General features: G+C 43.4%; 1 protein-coding gene across 8 annotated transcripts in view; it reads left to right on the top strand.

Moving 5' to 3' along the window:
- LOC105687676 (protein cortex) overlaps positions 1-25982 on the top strand; it is a 97893-nt gene that overhangs the window by 30162 nt on the left and 41749 nt on the right. For 5 of the 8 annotated variants that reach the window (XM_048651611.1, XM_048651610.1, XM_048651609.1 and 2 more), the window contains exon 2: positions 25786-25892. The exons of 1 other annotated variant lie outside the window; for it this stretch is intronic. In XM_048651611.1, the coding sequence (XP_048507568.1) occupies positions 25786-25892 (107 nt within the window). Of the gene's footprint in view, positions 1-16899; positions 18093-18293; positions 18581-25785; positions 25893-25982 lie in introns of those variants that run through there. 2 more of the 8 variants (XM_048651614.1, XM_048651615.1) reach the window with 2 other exon arrangements.

The raw sequence follows: 25982 nt of genomic DNA, 5'->3' as shown, positions 1-25982 counted from the left end.
ATTATTTAAATGTATGTTAAAACTTTGCGCGGATATCCAATGTATCCCGCGTGTGTATATCACGATATCATAGGAGGCGAAGTAAAAACGAGAACAACGAGAGTATAGAAAGAAGAAACTGAGCGAAAAAAAGATATTGGGACGAACGATTTCCTGGTGCGACGATCCGGCACGAGGGAAAATACACGACGATCTCTGAGCGGTTGGGGACTCCCTATGCAGCCGCGGCGGTGATCTGAAAACCATTTATCGGACGTTCGCGAGTGCAGGGAGTCGGGGAGAATCCCACCCAGTCAATTGTACGTCAGAAATTGATAGCGAACGGTTGGCAAGCGAGACGCGAACGAGTCAAAAAGGTAATAATCAGCTGCTCCTTTCGTATACGTATATATACCTCACTTCCATAGGTGGCGTCCCATATAAGAAGTGGAGGGTATTTAAAATGCCCTATTAAGCTCTGTTCGGAATTTAACACGACGACCGCGTAAGGGAAAACGACTACCAAGAATATCGGTGTGCACTATATATTTTCTCAAAGCTGACGACGCTGCCTTGCTCCTTCTGGTGATACCTACCTCGCACCGCTGAAAAGGGACCAGTGTTGACCGTCCGCGCGATGCATCCGCACACGTACACGTTCCGTAGGTAGGTAGGTAGGTAGGTAGGTAGGTAGCTGCCGCTTTTCTCCTCTCCGTTGCAGGAAGCAAAAGCTCTCACCCTTGGCAATAGCCAAACACAACAAAGCAAGCTCCACCAATATTTAAGAGTTTAAACGCAGCCGAACAATGCTTTTGCCTTTCGCTTCGGCATTAGACCTTCCGTCCCGGCCATACTCAGCTACGATGCTCTCCCTCTCCCTCTCTCTCTCTCTCTATCTCTCTGACCGGTACCAAACCACCACTTCGATATCGTCGGGTACCCACCAAGGTACCGTAAGAAGCGCGTTCGTAAACGTGTAAGAGCAGGGATGTCAGCGTAATGAACACGGGCTCGGCCCACCCGTGGACGCTCCGGGCGCCACACGTGAAAAATAATTCCTTCCAACCCTCTATTGTCTAAGGTATCCCAACGTACCCGTACATACGTATACTCTCGGCGTACGCTCTTTTTACGCCGTATACTCCACTCCACACCGCACACTCAACTCTTCGCGCGAACCATACCCCGGTGCTTTACCGTGCAGATCTCTTTCTCCTTCTCTTAGTTTGACGTTTTTTTTTTTGTTTTTTTCTTTTTTCGATATCCTTTTGCTTTTCTTTCGACGCTTTTTCACGGTATGAGTACGCCGCGGTAGTACAAAAAGAACACCGACGACACCGAGAGGGTATTGTTTAGTGGGCATATAACGTCTACGGTGTGTGTATATATCCAGGTTACATATGATTTAGTGGCTACCGAAGAGAATGCGCAACTTATGTGTGTGCAAGTAAGTACGTCGCGCCCGTGTCGTGTTTTGCGCGAAATATCCATGCCTTAGCTTTTATCGTCGTTATATCCGCTGCGAAAGAAAAATGAACGAAAAGAAAAAAAACAGATCGTCGTACGAATGTATTTCCTCGATACACGTATATATACATATATATATATATACGAGTCGGTTGTACGATGATAAATCTTCAACACGCGGCCGTAACGCGGGCGTTACGCACTTCCGTTACTCGAAAGCTCGTCTCGGGCACCCGGGGGTATATCACGGTGTTAAGTAAAGCAGAAGTGCAGCGCTTCCAACTCGAAGTGATCTTTGCGGATGAAATTCAGGCGAGTTAATATGTGCTCGAATGAAATTTCTCTAGTTTCGATAAGAAATGATAGTCCGGCATACGACTAAGTATGTAGTTCAATGCGTTATTTAGTACGTCTAGTTAGTAGCGGTTCTCCGGTATACATATGTATATATATATACACATTCGCAGTCCAGTTCAGTTAACTTGTTTGTTATATTCGATAAGAGGTGCACGTGGTGGTTGTCTCGCTGGTTGCTGCCGTTTTTCCATTATACCGAACTTGCGTGCGTCGGGGCAAAAGTGTGTTGCTCACCTATACGCGTATAATCTCGTTAAAAAGCAAAATCTTCGCTACAGCGGCAACGGCAGCACCAGGCGGCAATAAACACCCTGTCTTTATCCACCGGTGGTTTCAACTGGCACACTTGATAACGCGCTGTGTATATACACTTATATATATACATATATGTATATATGTATATACATTACGCTATGTTGTCCACTTATATCGTCCAGCGTTCGATTCCAACATTTACTCCTCGATTTCTTACTTCCTCTCTCCGGTCCACCTTCGATATCCAGTTTTAAACAGTCCAAAGCGTGTTTGAATTGACTTCTCAAGATAAACCTTCCGCCAGGCAGTAGGTACGTACGGAGTATATGTATTCGCGAAAGTAATGAAAGTATAAAGTCCGTAAGATACTGTATCCAATACGGTTGACTCAACTTCCGTTGTATTCGCAAAGTGCAACGAACCGATCCGGAGAAGATATCGCGTTTTCGTCCCGAATCCAGCGTCGCGTTACCCTTGCGATTGTCTCTCACCAGACGTCCGCTATTTCGCTTCCGATTCGTTTCTCTATATTCGTTCGACTGTATAGAAATAAAAAAACAAGAGGCGACGAAACGTGTAAGAAGAGAAGGGCCGGCGCAAGGGCGTCCTTTTTCGGAGATATCCTTTTACCCGGGCGTAGCCGCTCGCTCGCAATCGGTACAGCCGAAGTTAGTTGGTCCGTTGGAACGGCTTTCGGTTAACTCGGAGGCGCGCGTGTTCCTCCTGCAGGCGAAGAGCGGGGGGCTACCGGTCTTACATCGATAATCGGCGAAACAGAGAATCATCCATCACACGCCTCTGCACCGTAACCAACACTATCGAGGCAGCGCCTCTTCGCCATCGTCAGCGGAGATAACTCTTATTAATGCCGGTTGATCCTCACCCGTATAATGTATTCCCGCTCGTATTTTATACGCTGGATATGAGGATATAAAAGAGAGGAAGCTGTTGCCGTTGCTCTAACCGCTCCCGATTCTGTGATCCCGATGCAGCTGCACGCGCGACCGTCTCCGTCAATTCCTATAAGGATAGCGTCGAATAATGAGCCAGGCCAATTACTCGCATGAAACACATACGCAAACGCACCTCTTCCACGTTACTCCTCCTCCTCCTCCTCCTCCTCCTCCTCCTCCTCCTCCTCTGTACGTACGTAGTTTTTTTTTCTATGTATTTTATTTCATTCGTCGACACACGCTTTCTCATTTTCCTATAATTTTTTTGTTCCGTTTCTTTTTTTCTTTTTTTTTCTCGAATCATATCTTCGCGGTCCTTCGTTTGCAGAGGACGATCTTCTCCTCGGTGGTTCGAACGTAATCGTACCGCCGCAACGACGTTTTATCCCGTATAAGCGGGGGGGGGCTATCGTTGGCCGCTAAATATTCCGCGGGTATAAAACAGCTGCTGCTTCTGTTTTCGAACAAGCAGAGGGAACGGAATGTAACGTAACACCGTACCGATATGAAGACACGATTCGCGAATCGAACAGCGCGCTACTTTAACTTAATTGGCGATGGTATTAACGTTTTCTTATCGTCTTCGGTATAAAATAAAACTCTGAATATATTCTGTACGCCGTATGTACATACATGTGTACGTACTTGCTCCGTTGAACAGCGTCGCTCGATCCAATGGAGACACACCGATAGCGTGAGATAAGTGTAATTGGGATTTATTTGTCGGTCGTTTTGTTAATTGGACACACATACGCGGTAAAACTCTATCGCGATTCAACGTACGACGTTGTTCGATCTGTCGGTCATTACCGATTTACCGAAACACCGTCGTCGTCGTCGTCGGCGGCGGAAATGTGAAATGAAAAAAAAAAAGAGAAAAAATATCAAAAACTCGGAGCTTTTCGTAAAGGCGAGGTCGAATCAACGAACGTCCGTCCTTGAAAAAGGGGTAAGGTGGGAACGAGTTACTCGACGTTCGAAATCGTGACGGTATTCGAAACGTGCGGGAACTCGACGAGGCGGCTACGCGTTTTGAATTCGATCCGCTCGAAACTTGCGGTTCGATGAAACGCGAACAGCTGTGAGAAATTCCATTCGTTTGAATGTCCTCAACCCACCCCACCCCACCTCCAAGTAAGAGATAGTTTTCACGTATCACCGGTTCCTCTACTTTGCGAATGCGATATCCCCGAGCGATTTTACGGACGATCTCGATATAAAACACCGACCGACATTCCCCCGGCGTTATTCAGCCATTGAATTCATCCGAGTCGTACCGCCGCCGCCGCCTCGTATCCTGCAGTGGAAAAATGAAAAGAGGAAGGTTTTCCTTCGGGCAGCGCGGGGATCGATCGATGAAATATATAAAAAACGTGGGAGCGCCACAAGACTTTGTAGCGTCCTAGGTATCGAGTCCGTGGCTAGATCGATGGAGAATCTATCCGCCGCATCTACGAACAGCCTACGGTCTCTCGACTACGGCGGATTATACCCGCCAGTAGTACCTACCGCTGAAGCGCACTCGCGATGCCTCTCCTTCTGATCCTACTGCTTCGGTTGGGCCCAATTAGAAGGAATGCAACCCGAGAAGGATGAGTGTCTCACGCTGTGATTCGTATGCGCGTCGCGTGTCTCGTGTCCCAGTGATGCCTCGTACCCTCCATCCTTAAGCGGTACTCACAACGTTTTACAACTGTTCTATAGCTATACCTCAGATCACGACTACATCCGGTGTATATACGTATACATATATATATATATATATATATACATGTGTATATATATATATCCCACCAACTTCCTCTACTGATTCGTACCGATACAGTACGTATACTACCCACCGAACACATGCGTACGTGTATGAGTCGGAAACTTCCGTCGTGAAAATTAGTTGGCAACGTTCGACGATGCGACGGAATCGTCATTTCGCCGTCTCTCGAGGTACGAAGAATAATCTTGAGACGGTGTGCGAAATTACTACGGTGTGACCCGATCCTTAAGAATTGAACGGTTGGAAATCGAGGATCGATTTGCCGTATCCGCAATCCATTCCATTTCATTCCATTGGCGGGATGAATGTGCGATCTTCATTGATACGTTTGTTGTCGGGGTATACGAAAAAAAGAAGATTAAAACCATTCGTTATACTTTACTCTCCCGACGGTTCTCGCGTCGCTCGCCTTTTGTAAAAGTTCTGATTCCTAGGCGACCGTCGGAGCCCAGCCCACTCCTCTCGGTGCCATTCTGTCTACGGTCAGTCGTACAATCGTCTCGCGAATCGGACTTTGTTCATCTATTTTTTTCAACATTCTTTCTCAGGAGCGGCGCTTTTTTTTTTATTTCTTTTTTTTTTTAATTTATTTATTTTCTTTATTTACTTTATTTTTTTTCTTTCCATCGTTCTGTTATATACCGCAGTTCCGCGCGCGGCGTATCGAAAAAGAAGAACGAACGAACGAACGAACGAAGAGGAGGTAGAAGAGGGGAGGAAAAAAAAGGAAGAACAAAAAGACCCGACGATCTTATACAGCAAGAACTAAGTTCCCGAGTAATTGCTCGAGTCGCAGCTTTTATACAACGTCCTTAAGTATTGGATCCGATGGTTATACCGAGCTTTACTTGTGAATAGCGGGTATATATATATATATATAGGGGTACCAGCCGGGTTCGGTTTCCGAGATCATTGCAGTCTGTGAAGGAGCGACGTTAGAATGCTGAGAATCTTAAGTGTGCTTAATTAAAGCATCAGTATACTTTGTACAGGCGACCGGTTTCATTAAACTGGTATTTGACTAGCCGATGATGTTGACGGGCGTGTGGACGCAGCCCGATACCGTTTGTCCCACTGGGGTAACGCCACCGTTACAAATTCAACCGATCCCCCGATCGCTTCGGCGACGTCACAAGTTTCACCCTGAGGAAGAATCATTTTTGAGGAAAATAAAAAGGGGGGTAAAAACGAGTGCGGCGACAAGGTAAAGCAGAGAAGGGCGAATGATCGCCGCGTCCCGTTTCGCAGTCTATGACAAATGTGTATAAGTATTGAGTTTCCATGAATTCGGTGTAATTTCTTCGGCCCTTTATTCGGACTCTCGGATGTCCTCGGGCTTGGGAAAAATGATCGGAGAACAGTTGGGCGCTACTTTTGGTCGAGAACGATTATCAAAAGTATTCCCGAATGCGGAAGAACGGCGACAGAGGGGGAAGAGGGGGCGTTCATTCCGCGATACAATTATCCGGCGTATGTACGTACGTACGTGTGCGATCGTGAAATCGAGAAAGGACGACGGTCCTTCAGATGCGGAGGAAAAAAAGGGCGGTGCGAGAGGCGCTTCAGTTGCATGAAAAAGCGAGAGAGAGAGAGAGAGAGAGAGAGGTATAATAAAAATAATTTCTTTACCGGCGATTAACTTCTTTAATTTTATCGCCGTAGCTGCGGCACCGACCGCGCGATTTTAACCGTGACCGATTACGTGTGTATATATGTATACATATATACGAAGAAGACGGAGCGATACGATGCACTACCACAACCGTACCAGCTGCACAAGATTATATTGCTTGATCACCGCGTTATATTGAACTACGTGGATAATACCAGCCGATGTTGAGGAGGAGAAAGAAAAATAAATAAATAATATCAACGGGATTTCGCATCGATTGTATGCACGTGGTTCGTACCGAGATTGCGTATATCATTACACACATAGTTGCCCGTTCGCAAGAAATTTATTATTCACCCATAGGCAAAAAGTTGGTTTTTCTACCTTTTCTTGTTCGCGAAATCTCACGCTGTGCATCGTCGTAGGTACGGCATAGCGATACCAGAGTTGAAATATTTTTCGATTTAACGGTCGTCCTCATCAGAGGATAAAAGATGAGAATGAAGAAAAAAAAAAAAAACAAAGACGAAGCGAGTCGGAGAAAAATCGGCTGTGAATTTGCCGGATAGTTTGCTCGGGTGATCGAAAGAGTGAATCGGCGATGGTGGGTAGGTTACACACAGGTACATACCCATCATACATTCCGCTATATATTATATGTATATATATTCGATCGTTTTGCCCGGGGCCATAAAAATGGGACAAGATGGCGCCGGATGCGACGAGCAATTGGCGATTCAACGTGCGGAGGGTATAGGGTAGAGTATACCGCATAACGTATAATCTCGCTAAACTACGCGACCGGATTGATTCCTGGCATTGGACTATCATAAATTCTCGGAGGCGAACCCGTCGTTAGAGTGTCACGTAGACGCAGTCGCGATCAATGAGTATATGTACGAGTATTTATATATATATACATACATACCCTACCTATGTACGAACGTGCAGGCGAAACGCTGTACGCAAAAAAAAAAAAACAACTGTTAAGTAAATAAGCGCATAATGCGAGCCGCACATCGCGGGCTCGCAACTTTAGAAAACCAAATCGACGACTCGGAACCGGGTCTGCCGAGGGTAAATGAAGAATCCGCGAACTCGATGTATCCTTGACGATTTCCGCACAACGAAAAGGAAATAAAAAACCGATAAATAAATAACGAGGGGGGAAGCGGTACGAGAAGAAATCGCTAGCGCAAATTCAAGCGCGCGCGCGCGCGCGCCCCCGTATGTATCTGCGACGAATGTGGTATATAATATTTCTCGGCATTAAACGCGTTCGGAGCCGGTCTTAATGCCTTAATCCTCTTATATCCACGACGACTCGCCTGACGGAGTTTATCATAATTATTGGCGAAACTGTCCACGCTGTGATATATGCATGAATTATTATAACCCGGCGGTACGACTCGCCAGCGAATCAGCGTGAAAAGCGTGGAAACCGCTTCTTCTCTCTGGGTAAGAAAACCGCTCGTACGATCCGCGAGAAAAACGAACTGCCTCGTGCCAATTGCCGTTGAAACGAGAGAGAAAATCGACGAACACGTGCAATTTTATACCCATCACGCTTTACGCTCGTGACCGAGCGGGCTCCATTTTGCGAACATTTTTAACCCGCCGTATCCGCCAATGCGTGCGCGGGGTTTTCCCCCCTTTTTTTCTCCCGAGCTTTTTGCGCCCCATGTTACAGGGTCATCTGCAGGGAGGGTCGGGACTCGTCGGTGCAGCTTGCGTATCGATTTTCGCAACGATGCAAATTACACGCGTTCCACATTAATACTCGCGCGCGAATTCTACGCTGCGTGAGAAGGCCGCGTTTACAAAACCTACGGCCCGATAATTTTCTCCAATTTTCGCGAATCGTCCACCGGAGGAACGTCGCGAATCGATCATCGGGAATCTCTCGCGATTTTCTACATTTATTGTACGGAGCCCGTTTCTGCGTACGGTGCCCAAAGGCATTGCGTAACGGGGTCCGTGTGGCGCCGACGGAATCGCTCGGGTTACACACCGTCATCTCTTATCCTCTGTCCCATTCTATCCTAGCGAACCTTATATCGATCGAGCATTGCCATTCCGTGCGTGGCTTCAATTAGCTGGCAATAACAATGCAATAAAATTTAATGCTCGGAAGGATGGTTTGTGACAGTGAACCGGACTACGGTATAACCATGGGTATCAAGCGAGGTATATTAGGTACCTGATCTCGGGTGCGCATAGATATATATAGATATATAGATATATATATATATATACGTCGGTACTATTATTGCGGGATCTACGGACTATCGGCGACGCAAACTATCACCCGACCAAGTACGATACGCGAGTCGCGCAAGCCGTCGGAAGAGCGAGTCTCCTCGCTGACCCCAGAAAGCCGCTTGGATGACCGCTGTACGGCTCGTTCGAAACGTCCGACGTCAACCGCGGCGAAAGATACGCCCGACGTTGACGTCGACGTCGACGTCTGCTGAAAGAGAGTCGCATGCTGCCGGCCGGAGAAACAGCTGAGGTAGCGAGCGCGCGCGACTACCGGACCGACCGTTTCCCTAGCTTCGAGCTTCAGCTCTACCCCTTCGGCTTCAGCGAGTCGTCCGGACCAACCGAACATCCATAATGCATTGGTTTTCTCCGCTTAATTGGACCGCCGACAGATCGATGGTCATGTTGGGGCAGCCCAAGCTAAATTATTATAACCAGCGTTTACTTAGTAGGCGATCCGGTGGTGCCCGCTGGAATCCGCGAACGAGGATGCGGACGCCGTTTCCCGGACCCCCGATTGATCGACTGGACGTCCGAGCGCTCGACCGTCCAACGTGCACATTGCACTCTAACTTCGTACGGCGTGCCTTACCGCGCTTATCTTCCATCCCGTTCTTCCATTTTTTCCTCCTTCTTCTTCTTCTTCTTCTTCTCCTTTTACCCTTGGACAATATTCGCGGAGTTTCTGCTCAGTTTCCGTCGTCGATACCGCGTTATTCCTCTCCTACTTTATATATACCCTCGCGCAACGATTCGTGAGTAAATATTGGGAGGCTGCTGCGCAAAATTTTAACTCGCCCCTAAGTGCCCTCGGAGCGAGTCAATCTTACGGCGTACGGCTGCTGCGGGCTCGTTTAAGAGCCTCGTAAATCTTTTCGGAGTTTCAATTTATGAACATCCGTGCCAGCGAAACGTTAAATAATAATATTTATGGATTTTTGACCGCCTCGTACGCTACCGCGCTTTCGTAGTGTCCCGGCGAGACCCCGTGCACACGTGGGAACCGGTTGCGGGTCAACCCGACAAAATAAAATAAAACAAACAAACCCCTAAATTCGCTCGATGCGAAAACGTGATGCGACGGAATGATTTTTTTCGGGCAAACGTTACGTTTATTTTCCGATAATTATATTATGAAGGGATAATTATTATTCTATTGGAAATTCGGTTGGCTGACTTTCGACGAGCAAAGATCAGCGTAACGGAGGCGGTACTCTGTCTTAGGTATGTCGGTATACAACTTTTCAAATAAATCCTTGCCGCGTAACGATGTCAGAGGGTGAGGTCACGGACCGGTGTGCGCTCGGGTTATGGAACGAAGGGCGTTGAAAATTTATCGGTCGATAAAGTATTGGAGAATGCGATATTTCACTGATAGACCTCGCGAGCCGTAACCATGCAGATCGATCGAAATGGGGCAACGTAGACTACCGGATAGACACGCCGTAGAAATACCACGCCGTTCACAATACGAGCGGAGCTTTTGCGCATTGTATTTTACATGGATTTAGCCAGCGAACCGCGTCGCTCGAGCAAAAAAAAACTACTGAATTCTAAAAGGAAAAAGCTCACCCGACTGCTGCAGGTAGCGTAGGTATAATAATATTCGAATACTGTTTTATATCTCACGGAGATGGTGGTTAAGAATTCGCTTAAATCATATTCAGAAATAATAACCCGAGCCAAAGTGTCCTGTCCCGTCGTTAAAATTTTGCCAATAACCGTTCGCGATATATATCGCGTTCCAAAAGATAAAATTTCCAATAATATCGACAGTTTATTATTGACTCTTTATATTTTTCCTCCAAGAGATTCATGAACATGGTGTTTAATTTATTCAGCGACGCGCGATAAGAATGAAAAAAGAAACGGACTTTTGATGCGTCTTGACAAAAATAAATAAATAAAATAAATAAAAAAAGAAGAAATAAGTAGTCCGTGCAAAAATGTGTGTACATATATATGACGAGTGTTGTGTAATTTTTATACAGGGCACATGGGCGTGAGTTGGATAAATGGTAAATGGAAAATATATGACAAGCGAATTGATACAAGCACGCCGATTAAAATCTTAATTATCAATATATCGAAAAGCAATTGGTAAACCAGTAAATAGCAGTAGACAAGATTGTCGGGTTAATGATAGTCCGCTTAATAAGGAGGCCTGCTTATTGTGAGAGTGTGTTGTGCGTTAACGTATATAGGTAGAGGCGAAACTTCTCGGTTGCTGCAGCAGCAGCAGCCAACAGCGGCGGCTATACTATATGAAGATAATTATTATGAAATACTTGGGGCTTCGTCGAGAGGCGCTTGAATCACTTGGACGTGCTTCTGCTTAGGGCAGCAACGATACTTTTCTTTCCTTATCCCTCGTACCTTTCAGCTTATAGAAGTCATTTATTTATTACGGGAAATTTGTAGCCTTAGGTACGTACGTACGTACGTTATACCATACGCCGTACAATCCTATCCCATCCTCTGTTTAATATAGAACGTATTCCTACGCTCGGCAACAAGACCTATAGGAACAGATCAACCGTGATTATAATTGCATCATCATCATTTCCGCGAGTAACAAGTTCCAGGTTATTCAAATACATACATGATTTATTTCTTATTTAAATCAATTCCCATAGCCGAACCCACACCCATTATCCCGTAAGAGATTTTCTAGGATTCGAATCGAGGTAATTGGCTACCTGGTATTTCCTCTTTTCTCTCCTAGAATTCCACCGTCGCAAATATATTTCGAGCGGGTGGATTTCATTTCGCAGTTCTTTGACCGAAAAAAATCCAAATTTCGAGTTCGCCTGCTTCCGTCAAGAATTTCGTCGAACGTATGTACATCTTTCTCCAAGCGATCGTCCATATGCTCCCGTGAATTGGAAATTAACGCATCACAAAATTCGTTCGACCGTCGAATCCTGGGCCTCTGGCAAACTCGTCGAATTTCTAACGTGGTCCGAACACATACCTATCATGTATATATGCAGCGTCGGCGATCCGAACTAGTTTTATCGACGTTAAAAAAAAATACTGTACAGAAAATCTATGCACGCCAGTGTATACGCGCGGTATGTATTTAAAATATTTAATAATATCCATATTACGAAGCCCTCGGCTATTTGTATTCATAATCGCTACCTACGGAATCGTTTGTTTAAACATAGAGGTGGTGCTACGTTGCCTTTCGATAATCATTAGCCTGACGCTCGCCTCCTTACTTTATTCCATTTCGTTCCTTTTTCTTTTATTCCTCTCTATTTTTTTTTTTTCCCCCCGCAGTGGATATCATTTTAATTAAAGAGTAGATACGGGTTATACAGTTCGATTTTAGAACATTATCAGCGCGTATAAGTTAGGTGTAAATTATCGCGTTGTAATTCTTCTCGCAGGTGTATATCGGCGTAAGAGTTGAGACGTTTTTCGCTTAATGAGCTTGAAGAGTTTCTTCAACTGAATCTAGCGGCACGTATGTTCGTCGTAGTCGTCGTCGTCGTACGTGTACGCGTATAGGTATAAGTATTACCTGGTCAACGAGTAAGATCAGAAGCGGTAATTCCGTAGTAAAGTAGTAGCAGTAGTTTGTAACGTATTTAAACGCATTTCCTTGTCTGTATGTATAAATATACGCTAGGGCTGACAGAGGTTCTCAATTTTATATTTAGCCATTTAACGAGAAATCCACGCCAATTTCACATCAATTCTCTTCTAATCTAAGATCTCACGTTGCGTTGGTCGCTCTAAACGATGAGACGTTGGTACCGCGGCTCGTTCACCGGGTAAAATGATCCAATCAATATCGTATAATGATACGAAATATGGATAAATACGTGCTTAATGAAACATCATCCTACCTTAACGATCGGAGAGAGCGGTACGCAACAAATTGCGAAAAATAATCGACGAAAAAAGAACACGTACCTACAACGTACGTACGTACGTACATATAGGTATTTATACATCTGTTACGCGTTTATTCACTTGTAATTGATGATTTCGTTGATTTTCTCAACTCTACTGTACCGCGAATTGCCGTACGAATCAATCATACCGCGAATCGTCGTTCGATGTTATTTTCTTTCGTTCACGTGTCTTCTTCTTTGAAAAATTACCTACCCAACAGTTATCGACTTTTACATGAAATAATTCGGTTCGCGGATGGCCCCTTTTTTTCTCTTCGACCTTTCGTCGTTGTTTTTTTTTCTCAGTTTTTTTTAACGTCCAGTTTCACTCGATCGGGGTTACGCCACGGCATCTAGAAAATTAACTCAACCGCATCGCTGACAAACTCTGGGGAATCGGGCTACGATATCATCGGCGATCGAATTTGGACCGAGGTAGTTCTGAACCCGCCATCGGTTTTTCTATTTTATTCAGATTTTCTTTTTTGTCTTCTTATATTCCGATGTAAAAAAAAAAAAAAATAATCATTGCGATTCTCTTATTGTGTGGAATTCTTTCTACGTCAAGAACAACCACGACTCGTACCGTCGTTTATAGTTATATAATGGGTATGCGTGACCACAGGAATATTGTGGGTATAATAAAATACGATAAAGGAATTCAAAGCAAATTAGTATATGCGCAGATGCGGATCAGATAAAATACGTTACTTACAATTAATTTAAGTGTAATTGAATTCAGATCACTGCAAGATTGTTATTAACATTTCAAGTTCTCCGCTGCACCACTCGCGAGATTCTCAAACTAGATCGAGGAAAACTTTTTCTCCTTCTTCTTCCCCTTCTTTTTTTTTTTTCTTCTTCTTCTTCTTTGTATTACAAATTAGACCCTGTACGAGCTTTTTAAATACAGATCGAATCTGCGAACGAATAAATATATACCGAACAATTAAATTATACATCGGTATTAATTGCGATTCGAAGTACAATAATTAAAGTACACCGATAATTGTTAAGGCGAGAAAAATCTCACGCTATCTCGCGCGCCGATGGAACGCAGAAAAAAGAAAAAAAAATATCGCAAATGGAAAAACATTTTTCGTCCTTCTCGAGCGAAATCGGTTCGAACTATTTTTTTTTTAATACCTGGACCGAGATAAGCCGTGGGTTTACACAGCCCATAAGTGAGAAATCTGCGTTATATCTTTCTTAATAACTTTGTTTTGCAAATATCTTGGAAAATCCTGCACCAGCGGGGAGCTTGCGCGATCAGATCCAATTGCATCAAACAAGTTTCTTACGCACGTTTCTCTCTCTCTCTCTCTCTCTCTCTCTCTCTCTCTCTGTATAGCTGCAGGTGATTCCGTGGGTGCGGCGATCCACCTCGACGAGGAGGATACACCCTCGGTCGAGCTGGATCGGTGATACTATTTTTATTTCATATACATTTATACGGATTTTTATTTTCTTCTTTCACCTCCTTTTTTCGACTGTATATTTCACGTTTAATTTGGAACCACCGTCGCCGCATCCTCCGTCCGATTCCTTCGGAACCGACCCGCGTCACCGCGAATATACACCGATCGAATTCTTCGATAGATTTCACAATGATTTGCATATAAGTACTCATTTAGTCGATTATTTACAACCCGCAACCTCATTTTTCCCATGGCAAAAAAAGCGAAACAAACGCTCGCACTGGACGCGTTAAATTTTCCCGCAACTGCGGGGAATAATCGTCGTAGTCCTGATGAAAGGAAAAAAAAAAGGAAAAAAATCGGTTTATCGAACGTCGTACGGATGGGCAAATAGGTCTACAAAACACCGGTGATAAGCTCGCGTCAGTTTAAAGAGAAGTAACTGGATCGTGGATACGAATATGTGTATGTATACGTGTATATCGTTGGGATAAAAGTAAAAAAAAAGGTAAAATGGATGAGAAAAAATAAAAGTTTTAGCCCACGTTAAGAGGAGTGCAGAGGAAGGATCTGGCATCTGCAGTTCATCGTCGATTCCGCGAAGGTAATCTTGTAGGTACATTGCTAAGGACGCCCTCTTTATATGAGCAAGTTTTAAAAGGTAGTGTCGCGTGACGAGAAACACTCGAAGGAAGAAGAAGAAGAAGCGATCTCGGATCTGAAGAAGAGGGTACTTTGCCTCTGGCTAGCCAGCAGCGAGCAGCAGCAGCGGCGGCAAAGTTTCTCCTCCTTCTCCTCCTTACGCTTTCGAACATTTACATCTGCCTAACGCAATCGAACGACTCGCGTTTCAAACTAGTTGTTGTAAATTGGAAAACGGCGGAGCAGAACCGATTCGAAATAAGAAGATCGGTAATTAGGTTGTAATTAATTGTATAATTAATAGAATTTGCATTGGAGATAATATTCGATTCTACCTCTCTCTCTCTCTCTCTCTCTCTCTCTCTCTCTGTCCGTCTCGTGTTACAAACGATATTCGCGTCTCTCTGTGCACCGACACGCGAGTCCTACGTACGTATACACGTTCGCACTTCCACCATCCGGATCTCTATAATCGTAAAAAGATTGTCAGACTCTTGTGATCTCCGAGCACGAGTACCTCCGTCTTCCCCGTACGATCTCCTTCGTCGGGCGTACCTAAGGTCAGCTAACGAGGTGGTATATGGCGCGAAATCTAGGATCGCGTGATCGTTTCGTAGCAGTCGAATGTGCCACCCCCTGAAATCGACGGACGCCGTAAACCAATATTTAACACCTTCGCAGAATATCTCGTCGCGTTTCTCTTCTATTTTTTTTTTCTTTTTCTTCCCCATCACCTGCATCATTTTCGCTCCTGCTCCTGATTTTTTTTCTCCCCCCCCCCCGTTTCACATTTTTCCTTCATAAATTTTGGCGACGACAAGTTGACGACGCGACGACGACGACGCGAACGCATATAAGCGCAGGCCGTAGGCATAAAGCATGTAATAATCCCCATATGTTATCGTCGGTTGGGTATACGCGTACCCGTGTGTACCGCGTATACTGTTTTAATAGATTCCCATAGTGAACCCAGCTGGAGATCTGATGTAGCATAAGAGTGACAGGGTCTGCTAATGATGATTGATGAACCTTCTCGCTGGAACAGTGAACCGAACCGAAGAAACTACACCGCAACGTACCGCCGCGGCGGTAGGATTGCACTCATCCGTACATACATTTATACCGCGTATCTGGATGTGTAGGTACGAGGAGTAGTGGAAAAACGCGGTTAGAACTGGACACGGCTTCGAAGTACCGGCGGATCAACCATCGACAAGTAGTAACGTATATATACATACAACTCCGCACGTTACACTCACTCGCTCGCTCACAATCGGCGGAGTAGAAAAAGAAAGGGTTTATTGAATTGTCGTATACCCGTCTTCAATCCCAATCTACTTTTATCCACGCTTCCAGGTGTTCGTATCGGACAGCAAATCTCGTTGGTGGACGTAAGAAGATGAAAGAAAATCAACTTTTAATCACTTCTACATACTGTATTTAACCGTTGGACATTTAACTGCGTACCAACGGGTATATTATATACATACGATATCCTATACGCGGTAGAAGCGGGAAGTTGAAAAAAAAAAAAAAAAATTTTTCTCATTCCTTTTTGGTCGTTTTTCGCATATTTCCTGATTTATTTATCGAAGATATTTCGACGTCTTTTTTTTCCAACGTCATCTCGTCAATCGCCCTCCGCGAACGTTAATTTATTTACAATTTGCATAAATAAACTCTCGGCGATGGTAAGACGGTAATTGCCGAGTACAGAGATTCTTTCAGCGCGTCGCGACGCTCGGCGTCGTTTTTTATTATTTTCTCATATCGTACTCTCCTCTTCTAAGTGATTTTTTGAAGCTCTACTTAACCAACGTATCCCGCGTAAACTGTAGCCTTCGACGATATGTCGTGTATAATTTTTACGATAATCGAACGATTATCCGGCGTCTAACGTTCCGTACGTATATATTTATTCGTTCGCCTTCTCTTATTAACCTGTCATGCCCCATGCGCGGTAGACGACCTAATAGAATTAACAAAATGACGAGAAATGCGAAGAAAAATTATTTGCCGATACCACCACAAGTTTCAATAACAATTAAGGTGCGTGTAAAAGATATCACGGAGTCGTTCGGGGGAAGCTTACCGCGGAACAACGTGTTTCATTATATACATACATATATTTATGTTAATAGAAATGATGGAAAAAAAATTTTTAACTCACTCGATTACACCGCATGCGAATTACATTTTCCGACGCAGTTACGCAGAGATGAACGACCAACCAACCGACGAACGACCAACCTTATCGGAATAGAGTAGATCGAGAAGAGACGAAAAAAAGATAAAATTACGAAAGAAGGTAGAAGTAGCGGGCAATCGCGAGTCGCACAATCTGAAAGCAAAAAACAAAAAAAAAAAACGATACAAAACAAAAATTAAAATAAAATCAGAAATTAATGTTAAACGATTAGAGAAACTTGTTGCGATTATTCTAATTACCGCTATTATCGAAACCATGAAATAAAATTAAATTATGTACTATTTGTGCCGTGTTTATGTTGTCATTTAATCACGGTGACAATAAAATTGATTCGTTGAATTATGCACTACGTATAGTATCGCCGTTGCCGACGGGGGGAAGAAAAAGTATAGACGACGACGACGACAAAAAAAAAAAAAAAAGGAAAAAGTAAAAAAGAAAATCAATATTCTTAAATGTTTTATCGGAAATTTATTTCAGCGGAGATACGTGGTAAAGGGAACGGGGCATGTCTCCGTGTGTAGTTCCGAGCCATTGGGAATGAGAATATCATTAAATTTATACATTTGGATTTTTTTCAAAATCCATATACCAGAACTCGCGGATGACTGAGCTATAACTTCGATGCTCTTGATTATAACGCTATAAGCAGTTACGATTAAAATTATCGATAAAGAGAACTGTAACCAAGATTCGCAAGGTGAAACATTAAGGCGTGCGTGTAGGTGCCGCGTACGTGTACCTATGTATTCGCAGGTATATAAGCAGGCAGGTAGACGACTCGGCATTCTTGATGCCGTTGCCGTTGCCGTTGCCGCTGCTGCCGCTGCTGCTGGTACTCCCGATGCCGCACCACTCCCGCAGTTTCGCTCTCCCTTCGCAGTGGGCGTCCGTATGATTGAAAAGAGGTTTATTTGCCAGTCGCGTTCCCCACAGAGATCACTTCGTTCCAATATCCCATCTCTTTCACTCTCCATATACGCATGTATTTATTGCATCTAGCATTATAAAATACATCCCTTCCAGAATGGGGGGGGTCCCCAGATGTAAGTATAAACCCGAGAGCACCTCAACGAGCGTTCAAACGGCTCAGACGGTCTTGCGCGAGAGGATGGATTGATCAAGGATCGATAAGAATCTGTGCATAATCGATCTCACGAGAATCAATGGAGCCGTATATCGAAACATTTTAATCCGTCGGATCGAAGCAATAAAAAAGCTCCGACGAAAGCTCCGATTTTTTCCCTCGTTACACCCCGAGCGTAAGTTGCACGCTACCGAGAATTTCTCTTCGCCGTATGCTATTTTTTTTTTCTTTTTCTCGTTTCTTCGTTTCTTTCGGTGTAACTCTGGTTCGTTAAATGCCGGGACTCGTGCAAGCTATGAAATGGGATCTCGAAGATTCATGGTATTTATTCTTCCCGATGTAGAGAATTAAATAATTCACCCTTTTCTGTTTCCAGATACCTTCATTTCATTCAGATATCGCAGGTAGTCTCCAGTAACGGGGTAAAGAAGAAGAGCGAGCAAAAAAACAAAAAAAAGAAAGGAAAAAAGAAAACGGAGTAGAGTATAAGCCGGGGCCGGTGGTTTTCTCGTTTATAACGTACAATAACTAACCATTGTGGTTGAGGGGTCATAAGTCTGAAGCGGCACCGTTTAACGAGACGTGGTATAAGTCAACCCCGAGGTGGATGGCAGCTATCCTTGGAGGACGGCGCCAAGACGCAGGGCGTCGCTTCGGTGCAAGGTAGATGGTAGTATTTTATACCTACGTCTACAGATATATATATATATATATATATGTACGGGCGTGCACCTAGCAGAAGTCTACTCCGCTACGCGGGCAGACTTAGTTGGATTTTATGTGATCGTGTCTTCCTATCATTGCGCGTGGTATACGTACAGCTATTTCTGGTTATACTTCGCGAGTTCCTGCACCTCGTGGTGTACGTACGTAACTTTTTTTTTTTTTTTTGTAATACGTATACGCCGCGAACCAACCCTGCGGGGCTCATCCGATCATCGTCTTACTCTCGATCCCGATCTCTCCTTCACGCCCATATCCCCCCCACCCGAGCGATACCGCGCTCGCACCCGAGCTTTAATTGGAGACTGCGTAAATTTTACTTGGCGATTTTTCACCTTTTTTGTTTTTTTTATTTATTTATTTATTTATTTATTTATTAATTTTTTGTTTTGCAACTTTTTGCCTTTTCTTTTTTCCTTCCTTTTATCCGCTATTTTTCTTTCATTATTCGCGCGCACAACGACCGTTAACTTCTACTTACTCAAATGATTTACCGGACAACATCGACCACCTTATACTATATATTTGAACGAGGTGTAATAATAATTGCAGTGTTATACCTGCTGTGAATTATAACGGCTATATCGGATCTATATTGAAGCCATAAAGAGAAAAAGAAATATTAACGAATTACAAAAATTCCGTGTAATTCATGCGTACGATTCCTTTGACATATTATCCGATCGAGATTATTGCCGGACGATTATGAGAATAATAATTTTCTTCTTCGCAATAATAATTTTAAGTAAGTGATAATTTTTCACGTAGGTTGGGCGTCGATTAAATCCTCTGGGAAATAAATTCTCAATGAAAATTGTTTTATTTTTTGAGTGCGTGAATTGTTTTTTCTTTTTTTTTTTCTACTCTCCTCTCTTCTGCGATAGACTGTTTATGGTCGGGTTACGGCGGTATATAGATCGGAGTCGATTTTCCCATGAGCATTACGAGGAATGTCTGGCATTCATCTACTTTGCCGAGATCTTATTAACATCGCGGTCTTTTATTGCCTCTCGACTCCATAGATTCTCGATTCTTAAGATTCTACGTCATTAGTCAGACGTTGGCAAAAGGTATTTGTTAAACGAACAAAAGTATACTCCTCAACTTACCAACTCTAAATAGATCCACTTCCATTCGATTATTGCCGACTCCGTAAGCATGACGAACGTCCGGAGAAAAAGCTCCATCGGCGAAATTCCCCACGTCGTACGAAACCCCGTACCCTCGTTATTTTCCATTCAGATTTAGGTATTTTTTGCGCAACGACGTATCAATTATAAATTAATTACAGTCGTTAGATATGTAAGATAATTGCGAACCGAAAAAAAATTAAATAAATAAATGAAATAAAAAAAAGAAAAAAAATGGAAATGAAAATTTTTTCTCCTCTAATGTCTTACTGCGGGAGGAATTTAGATTGATTATAAACGACGTCTGAAATGGAACGGGTCGGGTTTGTTGGACGGGTTGGGCTCGTTCGGCCGAGCGTCGTCCCACGGGAACACGTTTGATAATTTGATCGCGAGTGAAATAACTCCGGTAAATTCTTTGACGGCAAAAAAGATATTGTTCGTAAAACACGCAGAATCCTGACCCGGTCTTTTGCCTCTGTATTTGGCATCAATGAAGTACGTTACCGACCATCGGGGCGCAAAAGCTGAGAGCCAAGAGCTTGTAAAAGGCTCCCGTAAGAGCTTATAAGAGCGACGCCGGCGATGGGTGTAAAAAGAAAACCTGCGGTCGACGAGCATCTCCCGAGGGATGCCGCATGCAAGAAAAGATCGACGACAGGTGTCACATTCCTACCTCAATCTTATCTCCGCGATCATTTTCGGAGCCGAAAGAAAAATTTCCTACCGCGCAATTATCCATAGAGGTACAGGAAATAAGGTACAAAGAAATTAAAACCGACGAAGGAAGAAAGAAAAAAAAAAAAAGCACACACACACGCACAAAAGAATAATAAATCCTTAAACTGTTTATACCATCTACGGTTTTATTTCGCCAAGGGGGGAAAAAAGCAAGTGGAATAACAAAAAACCGGGAGATATACGTACGTGTATATATATATATAGGACCTTAGTTGGAATACCTAATTAGCAATTAATGTTTTTCCGAACAATCTTTACTTTTTTACTCGTTGCTCAACTTTTACTTCTTATTTTATGTTTTAAACATCAAAAATGCCAAGATGTTTGCGCATTTATTCACGCTCGGTTACGTGTGCCTGCTCAATAAATGCCAACTATTTGATTTACCGATCTTCAACTATAGCGAATAGAATAACAACTGTGTATGCGTGTGTTTAAATAACGAATAAATAGCAAAATAAAAATTCGCGTTTCAATCGTTTTTTTTTGATATTATTTTCTTTCTTTCTTTCTTTTTCTTTTATGTTCGCTTAATTGAAATTAATAGAGTTTAAATAAATTTTTCAACGCACATCGTATCGCGTTCGACGAGTGTTTGATTAGGTGTGTACTTACAAACGAAACGAAAAAAAAAACAAACAAACAAATTGATTAATTCTCGCATGGTTTATTACAATGAAGTAATGGCGTAATTTCACGTCAAATATTTGCGATGGACGTCGAGTCGATTCATAATTTTTCTCACTGACAACCGACGATTGCTCCGTGACGTCATCAACTCCTCGTACAACGTCCTTTCACGTAACATCTTCACCCTGAGTAGGTACAGTGATCGAGATGTGTGTACAGGTACGTCTTTTTCATTCCCGCTGAATTTTGCATAGAGTGATAAATTAAAGACGGAAAGAGGGGGAAAAAGAAGAAGAAACTTGGAACATTGTATAAGGCATGTCTACACCTGGGAGATTGTTGCCCAGGTGTGTCTCTTTTGCCGTAAAACTTATCGTCTATCTCTAAACATAAATTCTCTCGTTTATCTATCGTTTTTTTTTTTTTTTTTTTTCTCTCATCTCGATATCGTTATACGCCTTCATCTCTGATCGTATTTTCTACTCCTGCGATCGGGCGTTTTATCGCTACGAGTTTTATGGACTCTGTACGGGTTCCGCATCCTATATTAACCATCTACTCATTTCCAAATATCTTCTATTTGGTATGGAAGAAAAAATTTTCTAGCGACAAATTAAGATGTCGTAGTGATGATTTATTCTTATTTTCGTTATTTTGTTGCTCCGGTTTATTCGATTTCATATTTCAACCGATTCCCCTAAACGATTTACGCGGAAGACCTCCTAAATACACAAGAGCGCATTATTATACTCTCTTCGTATAAGATCTACCGACGTGATAACCGATATTCTACGCTGTCTCCCATTCCTGAGCAGGACTCTTTCTACGCTTCTATCTTTGATCTTATACTTTATATACATACGCCCGTATTATACATAGAAAAACCTGTATCGTATCCACGGATGCCTTACGTGTGTACTTATAATCCATATATATACACATTCGAATATGGGGGACTAGTTCTATCCCCATCTCTGGTTATTCGATGCCCATTACAACCATTCCCGACGCCCGTTGGCTCAGCGCTTCATTCTTCTAATTATTATGCATTTCACGATCCAGTCTTTAACACGGAATGCTAATGAGCCGAAGCCGAAGCCGTATATTTAGAGATAAATTCACGCCATATCGCCATTTGTGGTCTTCTTCGTTTTTTACCACTACGAAGGTTTTTAATCTGTTTGAAATTATTGTTGCCGCCTACCTTCCGTAGGTGTTGTTTTTTGTTTTTTTTTTCCTTTTTTTTCTCTTTTCTTTCTTCGACTTCTTTTTTTATCGTTTCCTTCGCCGTTCGTTTCTTTTATCGGTGTTTCGTTTACAAATCTCTCGTGTAAATCCTTCTGATATTACGTTAGATTTATGTGGTCCACTGTTCGTTTCGCTGCTTCTGCGGATCACTTTCTTCGGGCAGGAGGGGCATAAGGGGGGAAGGAAACGGTGTAAGAATATAAGACCTTTTTGTATATACGATGCCATTGTCCGATTGTTCGGACAACTAGCGAAACAGCTCTTCGAAAGAAATTCAACGGAGATAAGGGACATTGTTCGGATGTCGCCACGCTTATATAATACTTCTTTGGGATACCGGGGGACCCGCGAACGCCCGCAGTTACATCTTAATGTCGTCATTTCTCCTCGCATTGTCTTTTAACGAGGGACATTTTTCAATTCATTGAAACATAAAGAATATGAACCGTAGTATATTTTGCATCGCGATACAACTCACCGCGTGCACATGTACCTATATACAACTCCTGTATTGCAATAGCGTGTTCGCGTACACGTATATGCGCAATAGCGATGTATTCGTGTCTCCGAAAAATTCGATCGAAACAACGAGATTTAGGAGTAAATGGAGGAACGATATCGCAGTAACAAATTCGATGGGATCGAGCGGTATTTCAAAAGGAAATCGCTTGAGTGTACGAAGTTTATTCATCATCTACGGTATGAGCGACGAATGGCGGACTGGATCGATTCAACGGTTTTACATTTTTTCGCGAACTCATTCGACCGGCTGTAATACGAAAAGGGGTAAGGAAGATTTCCTGCGGTGTACCAAGGTCCATATATCGTGAAACGATCGAAAGATCATCCCGCATATGAAATCGAAATGAAATAGGTAGGGTATTGAAGAAGTAGAAGAAGAGGAAGAAGAAGAAGAAGAAGAAGAAGAAGAAGTAGAAGACTGATTTATACTCGGGGTAGAAAATGTCTCGAAGTTTGTCCGCAACACAGAATGGTTTATTACGCTATAATATATATTGTAATTTCTTATGGCTAAGTACAGGCAAAGCAGGTCTTCAGGTCTTGTCCAGCTCACGACGGGCCACCCAGATGGTGCGGCGAACTTGTCCGACAATATCTTCCGTCAAGGCGGTCTCCTTTATGAAATCACCTTCGATCGAGCAAACACACCACCGTGTACGTTCTACTCATCTATGGGTATAAACGTCTCGTACCTACACCGTACGACCGACCAATTTTTATAACATTTTTTTCCTACTTCTTTTTTTTCAAACGAAAACTTTTCTCTTCCCCTCGCATCAGAAACTACACGTTTATCGAAGTTGCGGATATCACGTGTATCGAAAACGATGAATTTCCCATACTTTTTCCGACGATTTTGGATCCCTTTTTCATTTACCACCCGTTAGGTGGTATAATTGTACGATATACGGTGTACGGAGTATCGCGCGTTCTCGTACCGGTCGCTAAATCGGACTCCACCGACGTTTACGGCCTCGCGGAATATCGGCTACGACGTCGAGTCGATTTTTCAGACGGTCGAACGATATCGCCGGTCGCGCACGCGATCCACCCTGGCACGATTTGGCGAGGATTTATTTTCCTCGAGAAAATTTTCATCCGCTCTTTTCGGCCCTCCTCGCGCGGGACGTGTAAAGGATGCTGGGGAAAACACCAGGCGAGAAAGATCTTCGGGTCGTATCGGAAGACTTCGCGGCTCGCGCCTCCGACCTTTAAAAGCTGTAAGCTGTAAAACCCCGCGGGATGAGCAGCGTTGGCATGGGTACGGCGCGCGGGCTTCGGAGGCGGGATAAGAGAGACGACGAACGCTGGGGTACAGCAGCTTGCGCGTGACTTCATAGAGTTGTAACGCATAAAACAAGCGTTGCTGACTTTTACGACGCTTCGTTGTTTGTTCTCAGAATTATTGAGCCGTTGCCGCACGTGTACCTTTAATTGGTTATTCTATACGTCAGGTTTTTTTTTTCCTTCTTCTCCGTTTCGTTTCTCTCTCTTTTTTTCCGTACGTGGTTATCCTCCGTTTCACATTTTCCTTTTCCTCGCGCAGAGACGGTCGACGGATCGAATTTTATGAAAGAAAATTTTTCTCCTATATCTGGCGCGCGCACGAATCCATCGTTTGGGTTTCTTCGATTTTTTTTCGTTTCGCTATTTCTTCGGGACGGTTCAATCGACGGACCACCCCCGTAGCGCCGTCGGGGTCGCGTCGTAGGAGCGTTTTAGAATAGATCGGTCAACGTCAGAGATCCAATGATGGACATAATACGCGAGTCGAGTCGAGTCGAGTCGAGTCGAGTCGATCGGAGATCGATCGAAATGATATACCGAGATGATTACCGATCGCCCCGGACACGTCACGTTCTCTCGTCCGTCGACGCAGGAGAAATATTTTAACCGGTAGAAGTTTTTTTTCTTCTCCCCTCGTCGGACGGAATTTAGACAAATTTTCAGCGTTATTGTAACTAATTCGAACGATTGGCGAGGAGATTTATTTACCGCGTCTCTCTAAACTAGCCAAGTGTTTGATTAATGGCTTCGGAATTTCAGATATTGTCATTTCGAGTGTAAATAAAATTTATGGTCGCTTTTATCGTTCGATCTTCAGGGTGGGTGTTATAAATAAATGAAATTTCTACCTACCGCGTCAGCTCGTTTCGTACGTACGGTGGTGCAGTTTTCCGTTCGGTACGGATCGAAAGAGCGAGCGCAATCACGCTTGTCAATCTTTCTAGACTCGGACTTAATCTCGGCGTTGCATTATACGGAATAAATATAATATGAGGAGAGCTAAATGCAGAAAAGATAAAGAGAGAGAAATATGCTCGTTACTTTTGTATCGCGAGTGCTGGCTGTATCGTCTCATCGTCCGAAGCGAGTTACGGCCTCGTCTCGATCCCGTACGCGTTTTTTTTTTTTTTTTTTTTTTTTTTTTTTTTTTTTTTTAATTCAAGCGATGCATCGATAATCCGACGTTCGCCCGTCGTACTTTTTCCCCTACCCCCTCGACCGTGAAGTCGCAGCTAAACTAATTATTAATAATCCTTGTCCTTTGACGGGTGGGGAAAAAAAAAGTAGCGAAATTATTACTCATTGTAAATCGGATAACGAACATTCGCAAAACCCACGAACGATCGACATAATTTGCCGGATTCTCATCGGTGCGGTTTGAACGGTGACCGTAAAATCCTCGGTCGTTATTACAGTTCGACGTACATACTTCGCAGGTCGATGAATGAACCCACTCAATTAGCCGGGGGTAAAAAGATGAAATTTTTCCTCACCCGTTATTGGCGAACTACCGAGTGGCAAAAACAAAACTTGAAACAAGAAAAAAAGAAAAAATACATATAAATATATATATATATATATTTGAAGGTGTGGAGGTACACAATCGTACGAGATGTTCTCGATACCTCTTCGGTCTGTGTCTACCGTGGGCGACTTCTGTGTGGAAAAAGAAGTGGTGCACCGGCCGGCAACAGGTAGGTACTTATTGTTTGCCCGGGGGCTTATAGTCGTACCAAAGACGACAACGACGACGACGACGACGACGACGGAGAGGACGAGTGAAA

Source organism: Athalia rosae, chromosome 3 (genome assembly GCF_917208135.1).
Source record: "Athalia rosae chromosome 3, iyAthRosa1.1, whole genome shotgun sequence".
In the NCBI taxonomy this organism is placed as follows: Eukaryota; Metazoa; Arthropoda; class Insecta; order Hymenoptera; family Athaliidae; genus Athalia; species Athalia rosae.
Note: the sequence above shows the minus strand (reverse complement) of the source record. Positions and strands in the feature narration are given on the sequence as shown.